Raw genomic sequence first — 24,374 nt, forward strand, 5'->3', positions numbered from 1 at the left:
CCCTGAACCAGACTTACCAAAAAGAAAAGAGAAAGTACCAAAATAAATAAAATCATGAATAAAAGAGAACACAACCATTACAGAAATACAAATAATCATAAAAGAATGTTACGAAAAATTATATGCCAACAAACAGGGCAATATGTAAGAAATGGACAAATTCCTAGAAACACACAAACCATCAAAATTGAAAAATGAAGAAATAGAAAATTTGATCAGACCCATAACCAGCAAAGAAATTGAATCACTAATCAAAAATCTCCCAACAAACAAGAGTCTAGGGCCAGATGGTTTCCCAGGGGAATTCTACCAGACATTTAAAGAAGAGTTAATACCAATTCTTCTCAAACTGTTCAAAAAAAATAAAAGTGGGAAGAATACTTCCAAACTCCTTTGAAAAAGCCAATATTACCTTGATTCCAAAACCAAAGACCCCACTACAAAGGAGAATTACAGGCCAATATACCTGATGAACGTGGATTGAAAAATTCTCAACAAGATACTAGCAAATAGAATCTAACAGGACATTAAAAAAGTTATTCACCACAATCAAGTGGGACTTACTCCTGGGCTGCATATTTGTAAGTCGATCAACATAATACACAGCATTAATACAAAAAAGGATAAGAACCATATGATGCTCTCAATAGATGAAGAAAAGTATTTGACAAAATCATCCATTCTTTTTTGTTTGCTTGCTTTTTCAGAAAGCATCTTTCCTGTTTTTCTTAAATTTTTTATTTAAATTTGATTTAGGTAACATATACTTTATTATTATTTTCAGGGGTAGAATTTAGTGATTCATCAGGGGCATATAACACCCAGTGCTCATTACTTCAACTACCCTCCTTAATGCCCATCACCCAGTTACCCCATCCCCCCAACCACCTCCCCTCCAGCAATGCTCAGTTTGTTTCCTAGAGCTAAGAGTCTCTTATGGTTTCCCTCCCTCTGTTTTCATCTTATTTTATTTTTCCTTCCCTTCCCCTATGTTCATCTGTTTTGTTTCTTAAATTCCACATCTGAGTGAAATCATACGGTATTTGTCTTTCTCTGACTGACTTATTTCTCTTAGCATAATACCCTGTAGTTACATCCATGTTGTTGCAAATGGAAAGATTTCATTCTTTTTGATGGCTGCATAATATTCCATTGTATATATATACCACCTCTTCTTTATCCATTCATCTATTGATAGACATCTGGCCTCTTTCCATATTTTGGCTATTGTGGACATTGCTGCTATAAACAGCGGGGTGTATGTGCCCCTTCAAATCACTATGTATCCTTTGGATAAATACCAAATAGTGCAATTGCTGGGTCATAGGATACTTCTATATTTAACCTTTTGAGAAACCTCCATACTGCATTCCAGAGTGGCTGCACCAGTTTGCATTCTCACCAACAGCATAAGAGGGTTTCCCTTTCTCCACATCCTTGCCAACAACTGTTGTTTCCTAAATTGATAATTTTAGCCATTCTGACCAGTGTGAAGTGGTTTCTCATTGTGGTTTTGATTTGTATTTCCCTGATGTTGAGTGATGTTGAGCATTTTTTCATGTGTCTGTTTAACATTTGTATGTCTTCTTTGGAGAAATCCCCATGTCTTCTGCCCATTTCTTGACATGATTTTTTGTTTGTTTGTTTTTTGGGTGCTGAGTTTGATAAGTTCTTTATAGATTTTGGATACCAGCCCTTTTTCTGATACATCAAACATCTTCTCCCATTCCAATGGTTGCCTTTTAGTTTTGTTGACTGTTTCCTTTGCTGTGCAAAATCTTTTATCCTCATCAAGTCCCAATAGTTCATTTTTGCTTTTGTTTCCCTTGCCTTTGGAGACAAGTATAGCAAGAAGTTGCTGTAGCCAAGGTCAAAGAGGATGCTTCCTGTGTTCCCCTCTAGGATTTTGATGGATTCCTGCCTCACATTTAGGTCTTCCATTCATTTTGAGTTCATTTTTGTGTATGGTGTAAGAAAGTGGTCCAATTTCATTCTTCTGCATGTGGCTGCCCAATTTTCCCAACACCATTTGTTGAAGAGACTGTCTTTTGTCCATTGGATATTCTTTCCTGCTTTGTTGAAGATTAGTTGACAGCAGAGTTGAGGGTCCATTTCTGGGTTCTCTCTTCTGTTCAATTGATCTATGTTTGTTTTTGTGCCAGTACCATACTGTCTTGATGATTACAGCTTTGTAATATAGCTTGAAATCCAGAATTGTGATGCCACCAGCTTTGGTTTTTTTTTTTTAAACATTACTTTGGTATTTAGGGTCTTTTCTGGTTCTATACAAATTTTAGGGTTATTTATTCCAGCTCTATGAAAAATGCTGATGGTAATTTGATAGGGACTGCATTGAATTTGTAGATTGCTCTGGGTAGCATAGACATTTTAACAATATTTGTTCTTCTGATCCATGAGCATGGAATGTTTTTCCATTTCTTTGTGTAGACTTCAATTTCTTTCCTATGTGTAAAAAAATTTGAGTATCTCATTTATGAAAAGTTGTATTTGCCAGTCAAAAGCCTCCTAAGAATACATAAAAAGCTTGGGAAGGAAATGATGTAAGTAGTCACTAGAATTGTGACATAGTGAACATTCTTTTACATCAGTGTTACCAAGGAGTTTTGAATCATAACAGTACACTTCATTTGGAGGACTTGACTAGCTCCAAGAGGTCCTCCCTTAAGTATCCTCTTTCTCCACCTTCAAAAGAATCATATTTTTCTTTCTGATTTTTGTCCAAGTGTTTATAGAATCAAGGATCTGGACTAACCTACCATATGTCATCACTTGGTGCCATCTACACATGAGGTATTTGAACCTGGGAAATATTTTAAGTATAAAGGTTTGGGTTTGAAGCTTTGGGTTATGTTTAAGATATTTGGGTTTAGTATCTGAATTAAAGTAATTATCTATGTTCCTATCCTTTTTAAAGAGATCTGGTTAATTCTTACAGCCTTCTAATCAATATGAAGTCTTATTTGGCAATTAAAATCATAGATTGGAAATTAATTGGACTTGATCTGAATGGCTCAAATGACCAATGACTTGTTTAACTAAACAATTCTTCACACTATGAAATGGAGCTATCTTCACTTGTTTTCATGAGTGAAGTGCGAACAATCCCAACCTCTTGACACCAAATTTCAAATATTTTTGTTTATGAAGACTAATGATTATTTTGAAATGTTGCCATAGAACAGTTTCAGTTAAGCAACATTTCTGGAAAGAAAAATTATTTAAAATGCCTTTTCTAAGGAGTATTTCATCAGATTTTGTCATTTAAAATCACTACTTTGACTTCATTTGTTTAATTTACAATTACACTCTTTCTAGAAACATCCAGTGAAAGCCAATCTTTTTAGACATGGCTGAACATGGGCTTGCACCTACTCTTACTGAAATACCTCCTGTAGCTTCAGGTATCAATGGTGACCCCATGCATCAGGTAAGGATAGTTTTGCTCTTTCTTTTTTCATTATAACTGGTCAAGTCTTTCTTGAATCCAGTATTGCCTTTATTTAGAAAACGTGTATCATTTTTATGATTGGTCACTTAGTTTGGAAGTTTTCAGTCTTTTCGCAAACATTGATTTATCTTCCTTGTAGCCTTTTAAAAATCCCGTTAGAGACATTTAGCATTAGCTTGGGCCACATATAACCTCCTTTTGGGTGGCATTAGCTGCTTTTTTTAGCCGCCCTTGATCAGCTCAAAAGTCCTGGTGTTGAAAGTTTATACTATCCACAGACAGTATCTTCTTATGAATAGTCTAAAAGTATGACTCTAAAGCAGACTAAACTTCTTTCATACTCATTCATATCTGTGAGTTCAATTTTCTAATATTTAAAGGTATTATTTTGAGCAGCAATGACTTCTACCTACCGGATTGGTTTCAAGAAAGAAAGAATGTGGTTTAGATTTAGCGTTTATTGATTTAAAGCAATCTATTCAAGAAAAGTCTTTTTTTTAAAGATTTATTTACTTAGAGAAAGAAAGGGAAGGGCAGAGTGAGAGAGAGAATGCTGAAGCAGACTCCCCACAGTAAGCAGAGCCTGATGCAGGGCTCAATCCCAGGACCCGGAGATCATGACCAAAGCCAAAATCAAGAGTCAGCCACTTAACTGACACTGAGCCACCCAGGAGTCCCTATTCAGGAAAAGTCTTATCTACATATACAGTGTGAAAAATTACTTAACTTTTTTCTTTGGAGTTCAAAAAAATAAATATTCTACTTCTGGATTATAATTTGGTTTGACATCACCATATCAAAAGAAACAGAGGTACAAATGACCTTCCTGAAATTAAATGTACATTTTTTATGTTTTTTTAATTTAATTTAATTTTATTATGTTATGTTAGTCACCATACAGTACACCATTAGTTTTTGATGTAATGTGCCATGATTCCTTATTTTCATAAAGCACCCAGGGCTCCATGCAGTACATGACCTCCTTAATACCCATCAACATGCTAACCCATCCTCCCATCCCCCACCCCTCTAAAACACTCAGTTTGTTTACCAAAGTCCAAAGTCACTCATGGTTCGTCTCCCCCTCCGATTTCCCCCCTTCGTTTTTCCCTTCCTTCTCCTAATGGCCTCCATGTTATTCCTTATGTTCCACAAATAAGTGAAACCATATGATAATTGACTTTCTCTGCTTGACTTATTTCACTTAGCATAATCTCTTCCAGTCCCATCCATGTTGATGTAAAAGTTGGGTATTCATCCTTTCTGATGGCTAAGTAATATTCCGTTGTATATATAGACCACATCTTCTTTATCCATTCATCTGTTGAAGGGCATCTTGGCTCTTTCCACAGTTTGGCTATTGCAGACATTGCTACTATGAACATTGGGGTGCATATGGCCCTTCTTTTCACTACATCTGTGTCTTTGGGGTAAATACCCAGGAGTGCAATTGCTGGGTCATAGGGTAGCTCTATTTTTAATTTTTTGAGGCACCTCCACAGTTTTCCAAAGTGGCTGTACCAACTTGCATTCCCATCAACAGTGTAAGAGGGTTCCCCTTTCTCCACAACCTCTCCAACATTTGTTGTTTCTTGCCTTGTCAATTTTTGCCATTCTAACAGGTGTAAGGTGATATCTCAATGTGGTTTTGATTTGAATTTCCCTGATGGCTAATGATGATGAACATTTTTTCATGTGTCTCTTAGCCCTTTGTATGTCATCTTTGGAGAAGTGTCTGTTCATGTCTTCTGCCCATTTTTTGACTTGATTATTTGTTTTTGGGGTGTTTGAGAAGTTCTTTATAGATCTTGGATATCAGCCTTTTATCTGTAGTGTCATTTGCAAATATCTTCTCTGATTCTATGGGTTGCCTCTTTGCTTTGTTGACTATTTCCTTTGCTGTGCAAAAGCTTCTAATCTTGAGGAAGTCCCAAAAGTTCATTTTTGCTTTTGTTTCACTAGCCTTTGGAGATGTATCTTGAAAGAAGTTGCTGTGGCCGATGTCCAAGAGCTTACTGCTTATGTTCTCCTCTAGGATTTTGATGGATTCCTGTCTCACATTGAGATCTTTCATCCATTTTGAGTTTATCTTTGTGTATGGTGTTAGAGAATGGTCGAGTTTCATTCTTCTGTATGTAGCTGTCCAATTTTCCCAGCACCATTTATTGAAGAGACTTTCTTTTTTCCATTGCATGTTTTTTCCTGAGTTGTCAAAGATTATTTGACCATAGAGTTGAGGGTCCATATCTGAGCTCTCTATTCTGTTCCTTGGTCTACATGTCTGTTTTTGTGCCAGTACCATGCTGTCGAGGTGATCACTGCTTTGTAATATAGCTTGAAATCGGGCAACTGGATGCCCCCAGCTTTGTTTTTCTTTTTGATCATTTCCTTGGCAATTCGGGGTCTTTTCCTTTTTTTTTTTTTTAAAGATTTTTTTATTTATTTATTTGACAGAGAGATAGAGAGAGAGCACAAGTAGGCAGAGAGGCAGGCAGAGGGAGAGGGAGAAGCAGACTCTCCACTGAGCAGGGAGCCCGACGTGGGGCTCGATCCCAGCACCCTGGGATCATGACCTGAGCCGAAAGCAGCCGCTTAACTGACTGAGCCACCCAGGTGCCCCGATTCGGGGTCTTTTCTGATTTCATACAAATTTTAAGATAGTTTGTTCCAGCAGTTTGAAAAATGTCATTGGAATTTTGATTGGGATGGCATTGAAGGTATAGATTGCTCTGGGTAGCATAGACATTTTAACAATGTTTATTCTTCTGATCCATGAGCATGGAATGTTTTTCCATCTTTTGTGTCTTCGCCAATTTCTTTCAGGAGTGTTCTGTAGTTCCTAGAGTATAGATGCTTTACCTCTTTGGTTAAGTTTATTCCGAGGTATCTTATGGTTTTTGGTGCTATTATAAATGGAATCATTTCTCTAAGTTCACTTTTTACAGTTGCATTGTTAGTGCATAAGAAAGCAATTGATTTCTGTGCATTGACTTTTTATCCTGCCACATTACTGAATTGCTGTATGAGTTCTAGTAATTTGGGGGTGGAGTCTTTTGGGTTTTCCACATAAAGTATCATGTCATCTGCAAAAAGCGAGAGTTTGACTTCTTCTTTGCCAATTTGAATACCTTTTATTTCTTTTTTTTGTCTGATTGCTGTTGCTAGGACTTCTAGTACTATGTTGAACAATAGTGGCAAGAGTGGGCATCCTTGACGTTTTTCAGATCTTAAGGGAAAGGCTCTCAGCTTTTCCAAGGCTGATATTCGTTGTGGGTTTTTCATAGATGGATTTTATGAACTTGAGGAATGTTCCCTCTATCCCTATACTCTGAAGAGTTTTAATCAGGAAAGGATGCTGTATTTTGTCAAATGCTTTTCTGCATCAATTGAGAGGACCATATGGTTCTTCTCCCTCCTCTTATTAATGTGTTCTATCACATTGATTGATTTGCAAATGTTGAACCACCCTTGCATCCCGGGGATAAATCCCACTTGGTTGTAGTGGATGATCCTTTTAATGTACTGTTGGATCCTGTTAGCTAGGATTTTGTTGAGGATTTTGGAATCCATATTCATCAGGGATATCGGTCTGAAATTCTCTTTTTTGATGGGGTCTTTGCCCGGTTTGGGGATTAAGGTAATGCTGGCCTCATAGAATGAGTCTAGAAGCTTTCCTTCTGTTCTTATTTTTTTAAACAGCTTCAGTAGAATAGGTATTATTTCTTCTTTGAATGTTTGGTAGAATTCCCCAGGGAGTCCATCAGGCCCTGGACTCTTGATTTTTGGGAGGCTTTTGATCACTGCTTCAATCTCATTACTGGTCATTGGCTTATTCAGGTTGTCAATTTCTTCCTGTTTCAGTCTTAGCAGCTTATAAGTTTCCAGGAAAGCATCCATTTCTTCCAGGTTGCTTAATTTATTGGCCTATAGTTGTTGATAATAATTTCTTTCTTTTTTTTTTTTTTAAACATCACAAATATGATTTTTTATTTGTCACCATTAAATGTTTGACTTTTAAACAGATTCTTGGACTGGTGGCTCATATCCATCAGCTCGTTCAACTTTAGCACCGGTCTCATCCCCAGTAGCTTTTCCAGAACTACTACCTTCACCATGAAGCTCCATGAGCTTTCCCAATTCAAACTTGGGCTTCTTCAGCATTTTTACTTTTCTAACGAACACATCATGGAGTGGATAAATAGACTGACAAGCCTTTTCTATATCTTTTCCGATGCTGTCTGGAATCAATTTATTGACCACTTCTTTCAAGTCATTTGTTTGCACCTCTCGGGTCATGATTTCCATCATCTTTTTCCGAATTTGACGGACCTGTTGGTGCTGAGCATAAGAGGTCTTCCGAATCTGATTATTGCGTTTTTTAGTAAAACCAACACAAAATAGACGAAGCAAATAACCATCGGTAGTCTTGACATCAACATGAGCTTCAATCATGGTCTGCCATTTTTTGACCATGGAGCACATTTTGTCACGGGTAAGATCCATGCCATGGAAATTAGTCAGGCAGTTTTTGCCCTGAACATCCTCAGTAATTAGCTTGAATTTTCTAAATGCAACTTCATCGTTCTGCAAATCAGCAAGGCTCACTTCAAAAACATGACCCTTAAGGCCATCAGATGCGATTTTGGTTCCTTGAGTTCTTGTGACTAATGTTTTTCCAATATTTCTTATATTGAACATAGCTGGTGCTTTCACATCATACCAATCTTTCTTAGAAAATGAATCAACCACTTTCTTCTTGGCTCCCTTTTTGCCGCCTTTCGTAAGGCGCTTGTTTTTGCCGACCGCCATGGCGCTGCTCAGGGAGCCAAAAGGGCGATAATAATTTCTAATAATTGTTTCTATTTCCTTGGTGTTAGTCATGATCTCTCCCCTTGCATTCATAATTTTATTAATTTCGATCCTTTTTCTTTTCTTATGGATAAGTCTGGCCAGTGGTTTATTGATCTTATTAATTCTTTTAAAGAACCAGCTTCTAGTTTCATTGATCTGATCTGCTGTGTTTCTGGTTTCTAATTCATTGATTTCTGCTCTCATCTTAATTATTTCTCTTCTAGTGCGTGGCTTAGGTGTCGTTTGTTGCTTTTTCTCTAGTTCTTTAAGGTGTAAAGTTAGTTGGTGAATTCGGGATTTTTCTATTTTTTGAGTGAGGCTTGGATGGCTATGTATTTCCCCCTTAGGACTGCCTTTTCAGTATCCAATGGGTTTTGGACTGATGTGTTTTCATTCTCATTGGTTTCCATGAATTGTTTAAGTTCTTTTTTGATTTCCTGGTTCACCCAAACCTTCTTAAGAAGAGTGGTCTTTAGCATCCATGTGTTTAAATTTCTTCCAAATTTTTTCTTGTGATTGATTTCCAGTTTTAAAGCATTATGTTCTGGTGATTAACATAACAATAAAAAATTTTTTTAAAAATAAAGCATTATGGTCTGAGAAAATGCAGGGAATAATCTCAATCTTTTGTTATTGGTTGAGAGCTGATTTGTGACCTAGTATGTGGTCTATTCTGGAGAAAGTTCCATGTGCGCTCAAGAACAATGTATATTCTGTTGTTTTAGGGTGGAATGTTCTGTATATATCTATGAGGTCCATCTGGTCTAGTGTGTCATTCAAAGCTCTTGTTTCTTTGTGATTTTCTGCTTAGATGATCTGTCTATTGCTGAGAGTGGAGTATTGAGTTCTCCTACAATTAATGTATTATTATCAATATGACTTTATTTTGGTTAACACTTGGCTTATGTAGTTGGCGGCTCCCATTTTGGGAGCATAGATATTTACAATTGTTAGATCTTCTTGTTGGATAGACCCTTTAAGAATGATATAGTGTCCTTCTGTGTCTCTAACTACAGTCTTTAGCTTAAAATCTAGTTTGTCTTATATGAGAATTGCTACCCCAGCTTTCTTTTGAGGTCTGCTGGCATGGAAGATGGATCTCCATCCCTTTACTTTCAGTCTGGATGTATCTTTAGGTTCAAAATGAGTCTCTTGTAAGCAGCATATGGATGGGTCCTGTCTTTTTATCCAATCTGCAACCCTGTGCCGTTTAATGGGCGCATATAGGCCATTCACGTTGAGAGTGATTATTGAAAGATATGAATTAATTGTCATCATGTTGCCTGTGAAGTCCTCATTTCTATAGATTGTCTCTGTAAATTTCTGTTCTATATCACTGTTGGGGTCTTTCTCCTTTTATAGAACCCCCCTCAATATTTCTTGCAGGGCTGGCTTAGTGGTCACATATTCTTTCAGGTTCTGCCAGTCCTGGGAGCTCTGCATCTTTCCATCCATTCTAAATGAAAGCCTTGCCAGATAAAGTAGTCTTGGCTGCATGGTCTTCTCATTTAGTACCCTGAATATGTCTTGCCAGGCCTTTCTGGCTTGCCAGGTCTCTGTGGATAGGTCTGATATCATTTTGATGTTCCTCCCTCTGTACGTAAGGAATCTCTTCCACCTAACTGCCCTTAAGATGGTTTCCTTGGTTCTAAGATTTGCAAGATTTACTATTACATCCTGAGGCGTTGGTCTGTTCTCCTTGATCTTGGGAGGGATCCTCTCTGCCTCTAGGACACGAATGTTTGTTTCATTCCCCAGTTTAGGGAATTTCTCAGCTATGACTTGCTCAAATATATCTTCTAGTCCTCTCTCTCTCTCCACCCCCTCAGGGATCTCAATAATTCTGATATTGGAGCGTTTCATGGGGTCACTTATTTCTCTGATTCTATTTTCATTAATTCTGAGGTTTTTTTCCCTGGCCTCTTCTTTTCCCTTCTTGTCTGTTAATTGGTCTTCTAAATCACTAATTGGCTCTCTGCCTTGCTTACCCTAGCTGTTAGATTATGTGTATTAGATTGGATTTCATTGATAGCATTTTTAAGTTCTGCCAGTTCAGCTTTCATTTCTGCCTTTAGAGACTCTATGTTGCCATTGATCATTTTCTCCCTTCTAGCTATTGTCTTCACAATTGCTAGCCTGAATTCCATCTCTGACATCTTGGTTATATCTGTATCCATTTGTAAATCTGTGGCAGAAGTCACAGTCTCTGAGTCTTTACTATTTTGGGTGCTCCTCCTCCTAGTCATGTTGTTGAGGGGTAGTTGAGGGAGTGTAGAGAGTCCAAATTATTGACCACAACCCAAGCAAGATGCACCTGTTTTATAGGGCCCTTAGGGTTGTTGGCCACTTGTTCTCCCACCCTGTCTTCTGGGGGAGGGGCTTGCCGTGCTGTTACTCAGGCAACCCTGTTTAGGCAGAGTTGCCCTGCCCTCTGTGGGGGGGATGGGCTCAGTGAAAACCGGTTTTATGGGGCTTTTGTTCTCTGGCGGCTTTCCTAGTGGCTTTCTGTGTCTCTTCCAAGAGTCAGAGCAGAAGAAATCATTTCAACCCTCTCCCTCAGAGCAGAGAGATCGCCATCTGTTCTTCAGTGAGCTCTCCAGGCCACACTATCTGGTTTCTATCTGTGCTGCTATAAACCACAGCATCCTGGGTTGTGCACCCGTCAGCAGGGCTCCCAGTCCTTGCCTCCAGGTCAGGGCACGGGGGCACATCTCTGCCCTTCTGTGCTTCTAAAACCGCCAGCCGCCCCCAGTTCACATGCGTGTCCCCGCCAGCTGCTCCAGGTTTCAGTCTGGGGCTGCCCTAAGGTCCTTTTCTGCTGTTACTGGTCTGCAAGTCTGTGCCCTATCCCCAGCGTGGGAGGCTTTTGCTCACCAGTGGTGCAAGATCCCCATTGTTCCCTCCCCCTTCCATTTATATTCCAATATCTGTCCTTGGAATCACAGCTCCCTGCTTCATACCTCAAAACCAATTGCCGGCGATATTCTGTTTGTAGAGATCCAGATATATCTTCTTACATCTCAGGCTGATTTCGTTGGTGTTCAGTGGTCTGGTGAATATCCAGCTCAATTCAGGGGACTGGTTGGAAAAGGGTCCCCTACTCCTCCACCATCTTTTTCTCTTCCCCTAAATGTACATTTTTTTTACTAGATGGAGAATTATCATCTGGACACCACTGTTGGAACACAGTATACTACCAATTATTCACAAATGATGACTCATCCCAAGAGATATACCAGATGGCCTTCTTATCCTCAGTACTGGATACAACAAGTACGTTTGAATTTTACCATCAGACAAGTTTTGTTTTCTGTTTTTCATTTTTTGCAGGTTTTTTTTTTTTCCTGGAGAGTGGGAATTGGTCTTTCCATGTCAATGCACCCATTTTCTATGACCTTATTATATTAAGTTTTACTTGGATGGGGGAGGACCCGTTACTTAGGGATATTGAACTTCTCCTAAGTGTCCAATGATCCAAATGTTCTCTTCTTTTTGAGCATTTCAAGACCCCAATAATTAGTGAGTCTGAATATTTTTCAAAATGACAGTAATGAACCTCCATACTGTTTTCCAGAGTGGCTGCACCAGTTTGCATTCCCACCAACAACAGAGTTTTAGGGTTCGCCTTTCTCCATATCCTCACCAACACCTGTTGTTTCTTGTGTTAATTTTAGTTATTCTGATAGTTGTGAGGTGTTATCTCATTGTAGTTTTGATTTGCATTTCCCTGATGGTCAGTGACGTTGAGCATCTTCTCATGTGTCTGTTGGCCATCTGGATGTCTTCTTTGGAAAAACGTTTATTCATGTCTTTTTTTTTTTTTTTTTGCAGTTCAGTTCTTTTTTTATTATTATTATGTTATGTTAGTCACCATAGAGCACTTCATTAGTTTTTGACGTAGCACTCCATGATTCATTAGTTATGTATATTCTTTTTTTAACCTGATTATTTGTTTTTTGGGTGCTGAGTTTTATAAGTTCTTTATAGATTTTGGATAGAAGCCCTTTTTCTGATAAGTCATTTGCAAATATCTTCTCCCATTCCATAGGTTGCCTTTTAGTTTTGTTGATTGTTTCCTTCACTATGCAGAAGCTTTTTATCTTGATGATGTTCCAATGTCTGGTTTTGCTTTTTTTTTCCCTTGCCTCAGGAGACATATCTAGTAAGATGTTGCTACAGCCAATGTCAAAGAGTTTGCTGCCTTGTTCTCTTCTATGATTTTAATGGTTTCCTGTCTCACACTTAGGTCTTTCATCCATTTTGAGTTTATTTTTGTGCATGGCACAAGAAAGTGGTCCAGTTTCATTTTTCTGCATGTTGCTGTCCAGTTTTCCCAACACCATTTGTTGAAGACACTGTCTTTTATCCATCAGATATTCTCTCCTGCTTTGTCAAAGATTAGTTGACCATACAGCTGTGGGTCCATCTGGGTTTTCTATTCTGTTCCACTGATCTATATGTCTGTTTTTATGTCGGTATCACACTGTCTTGATGACTATAGCTTTATAATATAACTTGAAGTCTGGAATTGTGTTGTCTTCTGCTTTGGTTTTCTTTTTCAAGATTGCTTTGGTTATTTGGGGTCTTTTGTGGTTCCATACAAAGTTTAGGATTGTTTATTCTAGCTCTGAAAAATGCTGATGGTATTTTGATAGGGATTGCCTTAAAGGTGTAGACTGATTTTGATAATATAGCCATTGTAACAATATTTGTTCTTCCAATCCATGAGCATGGAATGGTTTTCCATTCCTTTGTGTCGATATCAATTACTTTCATAAGTGTTTTACAGTTTTCAGATCACAGGTTGTTTACCTCTTTAGTTAGGTTTATTCCTAGATATCTTACGGGTTTTGGTGCAATTGTAAATGGGATTGATTCCTTAATTTCTCTTTCTGCTACTTCATTATTGGTGTATAGAAATGCAACTGAGTTCTGTGCATTGATTTTATATCCTGCAACTCTGCTGAATTCCTGTATCAGTTATAGCAATATTTGGGTGGAGTCTTTTGGGTTTTCTATATAGAGCATCATGTCATCTGAAAAAAGTGAAAGTTTGATTTTTTCCTTGCCAAGTTGGATGCGTTTTATTGCTTTTGTTGTCTGATTGCTGTGGCTAGGATTTGTGAGACTATGTTAACTAAAAGTGGTGAGAGTGGATATCCCTGTCTTGTTCTTCAAAAAGTTAAAAATAGAACTACCTTATGGTCCACAATTGCACTACTAGGTATTTACCCAAAGAATACAAAAATATCAATTTGAAGGGATATATGCACCCCAATGTTTATAGCTGCATTATCTACAATAGCCAAATTATGGAAGCAGCACAAATGTGCAATGACTCATGAATGGATAAAGAAGATGTGGTATATATATACATACAGTGGAATATTATTCAGCCATAAAAAAGAATGAAGTCTTGCCATTTGCAATGACATGGATGGAGCTAGAGAACATAATGCTAAGGTGAAATGTCAGTAAGAGAAAGACAAATACCATGATTTCACTCATATGTGTAATTTAAGAAACAAAACAAATGAGCAAAGGAAAAAAGAGAGAGAGAGACAAAGCAAGAAGTAGACTCTTACCTACAGAGAACAAACTGATGGTTGCCAGATGGGAGGGAGTGGGGAGATGGGTTAAATATGTGATGAGGCTTAAGGAGTGCACTTGTGATGAGCACAGGATGCTGTATGTAAGTGTTGAATCACTAAATTGTACACCTAATACTAATATTACATTGTATGTTAACTAACTGGAATTTAAATAAAACTTTAAAAAATGACAATAATGATTTTTCATAGATTAATTAACAGAAAAGTTTTTCATCAAAGAATGGTTTATTTCTAGATTATATTGGTGCAAGTTAACCCTGGGGAGACCTTCACCATCGAGTCTGATGACGGGAACATTCAGAATATCCAAGGTCAGTAGAAGTATAATTTGGTGTGTGTTTCTTGAAAGCAAATAGAGTAAATTTAAATATTAGTATGAAATGACTTTACTAGTAATCTATCCCATTAGTATCCCTTCCCATTTGGGCCATATGGAATCCTCTTAAATTTATATAGTCCTCATAGGAGCATAGTATCAATATAAAAACCAGGGCTCATGTTGGTAGTCTTACTAGAGATCTTCATGTAAGTTACTTTTTTTAAATTGAAGATTAATTCAGGAATTTCATTTGAAAAAGTTCACATCTGGGATATACTGACAGCCACTAATAGTTTTAGACTCTTCTCTTATAGGAGATGACTACTGAGGCCTTCAGAGAGCTCATTCATTCATACATTCAAGTATTTTTTTAGTGCCTATCATGTTCTAGCACTATAGTAGGTATTCAAGATATAACAATATACAGGAGGAGGATAAATTATTTATATATACATATTAGTTTGCTATATATATGTATACATAGTAATATAAAATTAATATTTACTTCATATAAGACTTAGTATTATTCATATTGTGATGGTTGTTTTTGTTCTTATGCCAATTATTTTGTATCCTGAAGTGTTTTAGATCTATGTCTCAAAAATTTTTTAAAACATTGTCATTTTTTAAAAAAATTATCATTTAGCAATGGATTCCATATGGCTGCTATATAAAGTTTATTGTAAATTCATATTTATTATTTTCCCCATTATTAAAAGGAAATCACCATTCTGGGACTTGAGAGCCACATATATTTTTTAAACTAAGCAGTAATTTTAATAATTTCAGAAAAACAAAAGAATGATGACTCACAAAAGTTTCCATTCTGTGTAGGATTTTTATTCCTGTGCAATTGTATGTCTAAGACAGTAAAAATACCTAGTATAAAAGTAGGGTATCACATGAGTAGCATTGGGTCCTTGTCTATATTATTCTGTTTTCTAAAAACTTTCACTTTATTATTATCAATGAAAAGCTTAAAATTAATATTTTATTATGTAACATCACTAAAAGAAATATATTTTATGGTTCAGAGTAAAACTTCTATTACTCAGTCTATACACAAGTAAAAGAACAATGTACTGAAAAGCTGATACTTCATTGTTATAAGCAGTAAAATTTGCCAGTGTTTTTATAATATAAATTTTACCCAATCCCCATTATGTGCTTTATTTTCCATCAATTGTGATGAATTTGCATTGATTCATCTACATTCATACCTAGTTTCCTTTGCAAGTAAGCAACAGACACTGAAAATGGCTGGCTGCATAGAGATGGTTTTCACTGTGAAAAATTAAACAGACTTTAAAGTTATTAAACAATTTTTAAATTTTTTTGAATTAACATATAATGTATTATTTGTTTCAGGGCTAAAGGTCTGTGATTCATCAGTCTTACAAAACGCACAGTGCTCACCATAGTACATATCTTCCCCATTTTCCATCACCCAGCCACCCCATCCCTCCCACCCCCTCCACTCCAGCAACCCTGTTTGTTTCCTGAGATTAAGAGTCTCTTATGGTTTGTCCCCCTCTCTGGTTTCATCTTTTTTCATTTTTCACTCCCTTTCCCTATGATCCTCTGTCTTGTTTCTCAAATTCCTCATATCAGTAAGATCATATGATACTTGTCATTCTCTAATTGACTTATTTTGCTTAGCATAATACCCTCTAGTTCCATCCATGTCATTGCAAATGGCAAGATTTCATTTTTTTGATGGCTGCATAATATTCCATTGTATACATATACCACCTCTTCTTTATCCATTCATCTGTTGATGGACATCTAGGCTCTTTCCATAGTTTGGCTATTGTGGACATTACTGCTATAAACTTTGCGGTGCATGTGCCCCTTCAGATCACTACATTTGTATCTTTGGGGTAAATACCCAATAGTGCAATTGCTGGGTCGTAGGGTAGCTCTATTTTCAATTTTTTGAGGAACCTCCATGCTGTTTTCGAGAGTGGCTGCACCAGCTTGCATTCCCACCAACATTGTACGAGGGTTCCCCTTTCTCCACAACCCCACCAACATCTGTCGTTTCCTGACTTGTTAATTTTAGCCATTCTGACTGCTGTGAGGTGCTATCTCATTGAGGTTTTGATTTGGATTTCCCTGATGCTGAGTGATGTTGAGCACTTTTTCATGTGTCTGTTGGCCATTTGGATGTCTTCTTTGGGAAAATGTCTGTTCATGTCTTCTGCCCATTTCTTGACTGGATCATTTGATCTTTGGGTGTTGAGTTTAATAAGTCCTTTATAGATTTTGGAAACTAGCCCTTTAGCTGATATGTCATTTGCAAATATCTTCTCCCATTCTGTCGGTTGTCTTTTGGTTTTGTTGACTGTTTCTTTTGCTGTGCAAAAGCTTTTTATCTTGATGAAGTCCCAATAGTTCATTTTTGCCCTTGCTTCCCTTTCCTTTGGTGATGTTTCTAGGAAGAAGTTGCTGTGACTGAGGTTGAAGAGGTTGCTGCCTATGTTCTCCTCAAGGATTTTGATGGACTCTTGTCTCACATTGAGGTCTTTCAACCATTTTGAGTCTATTTTTGTGTGTGGTGTAAGGAAATGGTCCAGTTTCATTCTTCTGCATGTGGCTGTCCAATTTTCCCAACACCATTTGTTGAAGAAACTGTCTTTTTTCCATTGGACATTTTCCTGCTTTGTCGAAGATTAGTTGACCATAGAGTTGAGGTCCATTTCTGGGCTCTCTATTCTGTTCCATTGATCTATGTGTCTGTTTTTGTGCCAGTACCATACTGTCTTGATGATGACAGCTTTGTAATAGAGCTTGAAGTCCAGAATTGTGATGCCGCCAGCTTTGCTTTTCTTTTTCAACATTCCTCTGGCTATTCGGGGTCTTTTCGGGTTCCATACAAATTTTAGGATTATTTGTTCCATTTCTTTGAAAAAAGTGGATGGTATTTTGATGAGGATTGCATTGAATGCGTAGATTGCTCTAGGTAGAATTGACATCTTCACAATATTTGTTCTTCCAATCCGTGAGCATGGAACGTTTTTCCATTTCTTTGTGTCTTCCTCAGTTTCTTTCATGAGTATTTTATAGTTTTCTGAGTACAGATTCTTTGCCTCTTTGGTTAGATTTATTCCTAGGTATCTTACGGTTTTGGGTGCAATTGTAAATGGGATCAACTCCTTAATTTCTTTCTTCTCTCTTGTTGTTGGTGTATAGGAATGCCACTGATTTCTGTGCATTGATTTTATATCCTGCCACTTTACTGAATTCCTGTATGAGTTCTAGCAGTTTTGGGGTGGGGTCTTTTGGGTTTTCCACATAAAGTATCATATCATCTGCAAAGAGTGAGAGTTTGACTTCTTCTTTGCCGATTCGGATGCCTTTTATTTCTTTTGTCTGGTTGCTGTGGCTAGGACTTCTAATACTATGTTGAATAGCAGTGGTGATTTGGACATCCCTGCCGTGTTCCTGACCTTAGGGGGAAAGCTCTCAGTTTTTTCCCATTGAGAATGATATTTGCTGTGGGTTTTTCATAGACGGCTTTTATGATATTGAGGTATGTACACTCTATGCCTATACTCTGAAAAGTTTTGATCAAGGAAGGATGCTGTACTTTGTCAAATGCTTTTTCTGCATCTGTTGAGAGGATCATATGGTTCTTGTTCTTTCTTTGATTAATGTACCGTATCACATTGATTGATTTGAGGATGTTGAACCAACCTTGCAGCCCAGGGATAAATCCCACTTGGTCGTGGTGAATAATCCTTTTAATGTACTCTTGGATCCTATTGGCTAGTATTTTGCAGAGAATTTTTGCATCCATGTTCATCAAGGATATTGGTCTGTAATTCTCCTTTTCGATGGGGTCTTTGTCTGGTTTTGGGATCAAGGTAATGGTGGCCTCATAAAATGAGATTGGAAGTTTTCCTTCCATTTCTATTTTTTGGAACAGTTTCAGAAGAATAGGTATTAATTCTTCTTTAAATGTTTGGTAGAATTCCCCTGGGAAGCCATCTGGCCCTGGGCTTTTGTTTGTTGGGAGATTTTTGATGACTGCTTCAATTTCCTTAGTGGTTATTGGTCTGTTCAGGTTTTCTATTTCTTCCTGGTTCAGTTTTGGTAATTGATACATGTCTAGGAATGCATCCATTTCTTCCAGATTATCTAATTTGCTGGCATAGAGTTGATCATAATATGTTCTTATAATTGTTTGTATTTCTTTGGTGTTGGTTGTGATCTCTCCTCTTTCATTCATGATTTTGTTTATTTGGGTCATTTCTCTTTTCTTTTTGAATAGTCTGGCCAGGGGTTTATCAATCTTACTGAGTCTTTCAAAGGACCAGCTCCTAGTTTCATTGATCTGTTCTACTGTTCTTTTGGTTTCTATTTCATTGATTTCTGCTCTAATCTTTATTATTTCTCTTCTCCTGCTGGGTTTAGGCTTTATTTGCTGTTCTTTCTCCAGCTCCTTTAAGTGTAGGGTTAGGTTGTGTATTTGAGACCTTTCTTGTTCTTTGAGAAAGGCTTGTATTGCTATATACTGTCCTCTCAGGACTGCCTTTGCTGCATCCCAAAGATTTTGAACAGTTGTGTTTTCATTTTCATTGGTTTTCATGAATTTTTTTTAATTCTTCTTTAATTTCCTGGTGACCCTTTCATTCTTTAGTAGGATGCTCTTTAGCCTCCGTGTATTTGAGTTCTTTCCAACTTTCCTCTTGTGATTGAGTTCTAGTTTCAAAGCATTGTGGTCTGAAAATATGCAGGGAATGATCCCAATCTTTTGGTACTGGTTGAGACCTGATTTGTGACCCAGGATGTGATCTATTCTGGAGAATGTTCCATGGGCACTCAAGAAGAACGTGTATTCTGTTGCTTTGGGATGGGATGTTCTGAATATATCTGTGAAGTCCATCTGGTCCAGTGTGTCTTTTAAAGCTTTTATTTCCTTGTTGATCTTTTGCTTAGATGATCTGTCCATTTCAGTGAGGGGGGTGTTAAAGTCCCCTACTATTATTGTATTATTGTCAATGTGTTTCTTTGATTTTTTTATTAATTGGCTTATGTAATTGGCTGCTCCCATGTTAGGGGCATAGATATTTACAATTGTTAAGATGTTCTTGTTGGATAGACCCTTTAAGTATGATGTAGTGCCCTTCCTCATCTCTTATTATAGTTTTTGGTTTAAAATCTAATTTGTCTGATATAAGGATTGCCACCCCAGCTTTCTTTTGATGTCCATTGGCATGGTAAATGGTTTTCCACCCCCTTACTTTAAATCTGGAGGGTCTAAAATGAGTCTCTTGCAGTTGGCATATCCCTGGTCTTTTTTTTTTTTTATCCAATCTGATACCCTGTGTCTTTTGATTGGGGCATTTAGCCCATTTACATTCAGGGTAACTATTGAAAGATATGAATTTAGTGCCATTGTATTGCCTGTAAGGTGACTGTTACTGTATATTGTCTCTGTTTCTTTCTGGCCAATGTTACTTTTAGGCTCTTTCTTTGCTTAGAGGATCCCTTTCAATATTTCTTGTAGGGCTGGCTTGGTGTTCACAAATTCTTTTAGTTTTTGTTTGTCCTGTAAGTTTTTTTATCTCTCCTATTTTCAATGATATCTTAGCTGGATATAGTATTCTTGGCTGCATATTTTTCTCATTTAGTGCTCTGAATATATCATGCCAGTCCTTTCTAGCCTGCCAGGTCTCTGTGGAGAGGTCTGTTGCCAACCTAATATTTCTACCATTGTAGGTTACAGACCTCTTGTCCTGAGCTGCTTTCAGGATTTTCTCTTTGTCTCTGAGACTTTTAAGTTTTATTACTAGATGTTGAGGTGTTAACCTATTTTTATTGATTTTGAGGGGGATTCTCTGTGCCTCCTGGATTTTGATGCCTGTTTCCTTCCCCAAATTAGGGAAGTACTCTGCTATAATTTGTTCCAATATACCTCTGCCCCTCTTTCTCTTTCTTCTTCTTCTGGGAAACAATTATTCTAATATTGTTTCACCTTATGGTATCACTTAGCTCTTGAATTCTCCCCTCGTGATCCAGTAGTTTTTATCTCTCTTTTTCTCAGCTTCTTTATTCACCATCATTTGGTCTTCTACATCACTAATTTTCTCTTCTGCCTCATTTATCCTAGCAGTTAGAGGCTCCATTTTTTTATTGCACCTCATTAATGGCCTTTTTGATTTCAACTTGGTTAGACTTTTATTTCTCCAGAAAGGGATTCTTTAGTAACTTCCATGCTTATTTCAAGCCCAGCTAGTATCTTTATAATTGTCATTCTGAACTCTAGTTCTGACATCTTACTAATGCCATATTGATTAGGTCCCTGGCAGTCAGTACTGCCTCTTGGTCTTTTTTTGGAGGTGAGTTTTTCCATCTTTTCATTTTGTCCAGAGGAGAATAGATGAATGAGAGAACGAAATGCTAAAAGGGTAACAACAACCCCAGAGAAATATACACTAAACAAATCAGAAGAGACCCAAACTGGGGAGGAAAAGGAAAAAAAAAAAGAAAGAATATGATCATGCTGGTGAATAGAACAGAGCCACACACTAGATTTTCAGTGTATTTTGGTCTGTTAGAAGAAACTGCCTCCCAAAATTTTAAAGAAAGAAAAATTTATATATATATACAAAAATAAGGGTAAATATGATGAAGGAATGGAATATGACTGTGAAGATGAAAATTAAAAAAGATTTTTAAAAAGGAATTGATAAGATAAAAAGTTGGTTGAATAAAGAATGAAAAAATTTATAAAAAAGAGAGAATTTGATCAGGCGGGAGACTAGGACAATGTCACACTAGATCTAGGGTATATTTTGGTCTGTTAGAAGTAACTGTATCCCAAAATTTTAAAGAAAGAAAAACATATATATACAAAAAATAAGGTTAAATACAATGAAGGGATAGAATATGACTGTAAAAATGAAAATTAAGATTTTAAAAAAGGAACTGATGTTTGTTGAAAAAGAAAGAAGAAAAATTCAACTAAAAATTAGAAAAAGAAAAAAATAATGAAAATTTTAAAAATTAATTTTGAGAGACAAAAAATTCATGGGGAAAAGAGCCATGAATTCTATTTGCTGAATTCCCCTAGTGCTGGGGTTTTGCCATTCTCATTGATCAGTAAACTTGGTCTTGGCTGGATGTTCTTGCTGATCTTCTGGGGGAGGAGGCCTGTTGCAGTGATTCTCAAATGTCTTTGCCTGGGGCGGAATTGCACTGCCCTTGCCAGGGGCCACGATAAGTAATCTGCTGGGGTTTGCTCTCAGGAGCTTTTGTTCCCTGAAAGCTTTCCGTACAGCTTTGGAGGATGAGAGTGAAAATGGCAGCCTCCCAGTGTCTCATCCTGGAGGAGCCGAAAGCTCGGGGCCCCACTCCTCAGTGAGCCCTCATAGAAAAGCAGTCAATCACTCGTGTCTCCCTGGTCTCCAGCCACACTCCGTGCTCACCCAGCCTGTGACCGAGTGTTTCTATCTCCCCCAGCACATGACCCCCTTTGGAGTCTCCAAACCCAGCAGATTCTTGCGGTGCACTTCCATGCTGCTCCTCCTGGGGGAGGAAGGGGAATCTCCCCGGATCTGCTGCTTGTTGGGTCCCGGCTCAAAGACTAGTGGCCAGACTGTGCCACAGATCATGGTTTATGGCAACCCTGAGCTGAGAGCCCACTCCTTGGCTCCATCTTTGCAGCCGGCTTCCCCACTCTGATACCTGGGAACTCTGCCACGCTCAGGCACCTCTGGTCTTCCTGTGACCCCAAGGATCCTGAAACCACACTGTCCCAGCAAGGGTTCCACCCCCCACTTAGCCACTAGAGCAACGTCCCTCAGCAGAGCAGACTTCTGAAAGTTCCGATTTTGTGCTCTGTTGCTCTATCACTTGCTGGTAGCTGGCTGACAGAGGCTCCCTCCCCCCGCGGTCTATCTTCCCAAATATCGCCTCAGATTCCCTTCTTCACACGTCCTACGTTCCAAAAAGTGGTCACTTTTCTGTTCATAGAATTGCTGCTATTCTTTTCCTCAAACTCCTGTTGAGTTTGTAGGTATTCAGAATGGTTTGATACCTATCTAGCTGAATTCCTGGGCCCAGATGAAATTTAGGTCTCCTACTCCTCTGCCATCTTGCTCCTCCTGCTCCTATTAAAGAATTTATTAATAATAATTCTCTTTTAGGACCCACTGATGTACCTCTGATGTCACCAAGTGGTAATTTGCCACCAATATACCTTCCTCCTGGTTACATGTCTCAGGTATATGAGTATGGTTTTATTTAGTATTTAGCCCTAAGGTATCATTTAACAGTTATTATGTCACTATATGATAAATCTTCTGAAATACTATTTAGTTGTTCATTTTGTTATCATTATTGCTAAAAAGCAATTGCAGTTAAGCTTAACCAAATCTCCCTTGGATTGTCTTGTAAATAATTCCTTATTTTGGGCGCCTGGGTGGCTCAGTTGGTTAAGCGACTGCCTTCGGCTCAGGTCATGATCCTGGAGTCTCGGGATCGAGTCCCACATCGGGCTCCCTGCTCAGCAGGGAGTCTGCTTCTCCCTCTGACCCTCCCCCCTCTCATGAGCTCTCTCTCTCTCAAATAAATAAATAAAATCTTTTTAAAAAATAAAATAAAATAAATAATTCCTTATTCATCTAATGAATTTGCATCTCATCATATTCATTAATCCTCTATTGTTTTTTGTTTCTGAGTACCTTAACCAATCTTGATTACCTATTACAATTGCTACAGTAATGGCTTTCGATAGTGTGTATGCTTTAGTCCCTACAATTACATATTTTCAGTTCAGTAGTATTTCATTCTCAGTTGCTGGGCAACAAAGGGCACTTTTTAAAAAATTCTTCAAATATTTACCAAGCCCCTAAAATGGACAGGGAAATATTTCTCCTATAGACATCAACAAGATATTTCGTGGCCTTGAAATTTTATAATTGAGAATATGTCTTTTTCTATTGCACAGCTGTGGAAATCAATAACATGCTAAATAAATCAATATATAGTTTGATTCTAAATGGAATTATCTATTTCAACAATATCTAACAAAAATACAAATGCATATTCCTTTTCACCTAGCAATTCCACTTTGAGGAATTTATCCTACAGATGTGTTTTTCACAAATTTGGAATAATAAATATACAAGATTATTCATTACAATATTGTTTGTGATCATAGAAGGCTGCAAACAACCCACACACTTGTCAATGGAAGACTGTGTACAATGGAGGACATCCATATAATGGAGTACAATGCAGCTGTGCAAAAAAATGGGGAAGTTTTATGTACTGACATAGAAAGATCTTTAAGATATGTTGCTAAGTGTAAAAAGCAAGGTACAGATAGTAATAGTGCAAATAAGGCTACTTTTTATGTAATAAAAAGGAAAAATAAGAATCTGTATTCTTGCTTATATAGACGAATTCTGGAAGGATTCCTAAGAAACTAAGAGCAATAGTTATCTAATGGGGGCACTGAGCAGATAAGATTTAGGAGGGAAATTTTACATGTATAGTTTTTTATACTTTATGGTTTTAAACAAAGTCAATATATTATCTATTGTCAAAAAATTCCCTTTTTGAAAGCCATACATATGGAGACAAGGAAGAATTGTCTTTTGCTTGACCTAGTTTCACTTAGTTATTACTTTTTGACCCCTTGGGTTTTCTAAATTAAGAGCACAGGATATAAATCTAAAACTTAGTTTAAAAAAAATGACAAATTTTATTAATTCTAATATGTTTATATGGTTCTGTCTTCCAACTTAGGTGGTGGAAGAAAATGGCATTCGCAAAATTATCATTGTGCCTCAGACAATTGACTATCATACAGCCATGCCTGCTCCTCTAGAACAAGTACCACACTTCATTGGCCCATCCTCTCCTGTGTATCAACAAGGGCCTCACCTGATGTATCCCCCAGCTCAAGGGGAATATCCACTGCCTTACATCCAAGAGCCTTTGCTGCAGCAGCTGCCACCACCACTGCTGCCACCACCACCACTGCTACCGCCACAGCTGCTACCGCCACAGCTGCTACCACCACTGCTGCTACAGCCACCACTGCCACTGCTGCCACCACCACTGATGCTACCACCACCGCTGCCACCAGCACTGCTTCCACCACCACCTA

At 37.7% G+C, this 24,374-nt stretch overlaps 2 protein-coding genes across 2 annotated transcripts in view; one reads left to right on the forward strand and one right to left on the reverse strand.

Moving 5' to 3' along the window:
* Positions 1-7,439: 7,439 nt before the first annotated feature.
* Positions 7,440-8,299, reverse strand: LOC144380600 (small ribosomal subunit protein eS1). The gene has a single exon (XM_078065266.1). The coding sequence runs from the start codon at positions 8,276-8,278 to the stop codon at positions 7,484-7,486; it is 795 nt and encodes a 264-aa protein (XP_077921392.1). The 5' UTR covers positions 8,279-8,299; the 3' UTR covers positions 7,440-7,483.
* A 3,171-nt stretch (positions 8,300-11,470) lies between these two features.
* LOC144380393 (fibronectin type III domain containing protein 3C1-like) overlaps positions 11,471-24,374 on the forward strand; it is a 56,023-nt gene continuing 43,119 nt past the window's right edge. The window contains exons 1-4 of the mRNA XM_078064029.1: positions 11,471-11,593; positions 14,168-14,243; positions 22,405-22,481; positions 24,011-24,252. Coding sequence (XP_077920155.1) covers positions 11,471-11,593; positions 14,168-14,243; positions 22,405-22,481; positions 24,011-24,252 — 518 coding nt within the window. The remainder of the gene's footprint in view (positions 11,594-14,167; positions 14,244-22,404; positions 22,482-24,010; positions 24,253-24,374) is intronic.

Source organism: Halichoerus grypus, chromosome X (genome assembly GCF_964656455.1).
Source record: "Halichoerus grypus chromosome X, mHalGry1.hap1.1, whole genome shotgun sequence".
NCBI lineage: Eukaryota > Metazoa > Chordata > Mammalia > Carnivora > Phocidae > Halichoerus > Halichoerus grypus.

Coding starts and splice junctions, on each gene's coding strand:
- LOC144380600 (XM_078065266.1), bottom strand. CDS start 8,278: ATGGCGGTCGGCAAAAACAAGCGCCTTACGAAAGGCGGCAAAAAGGGA.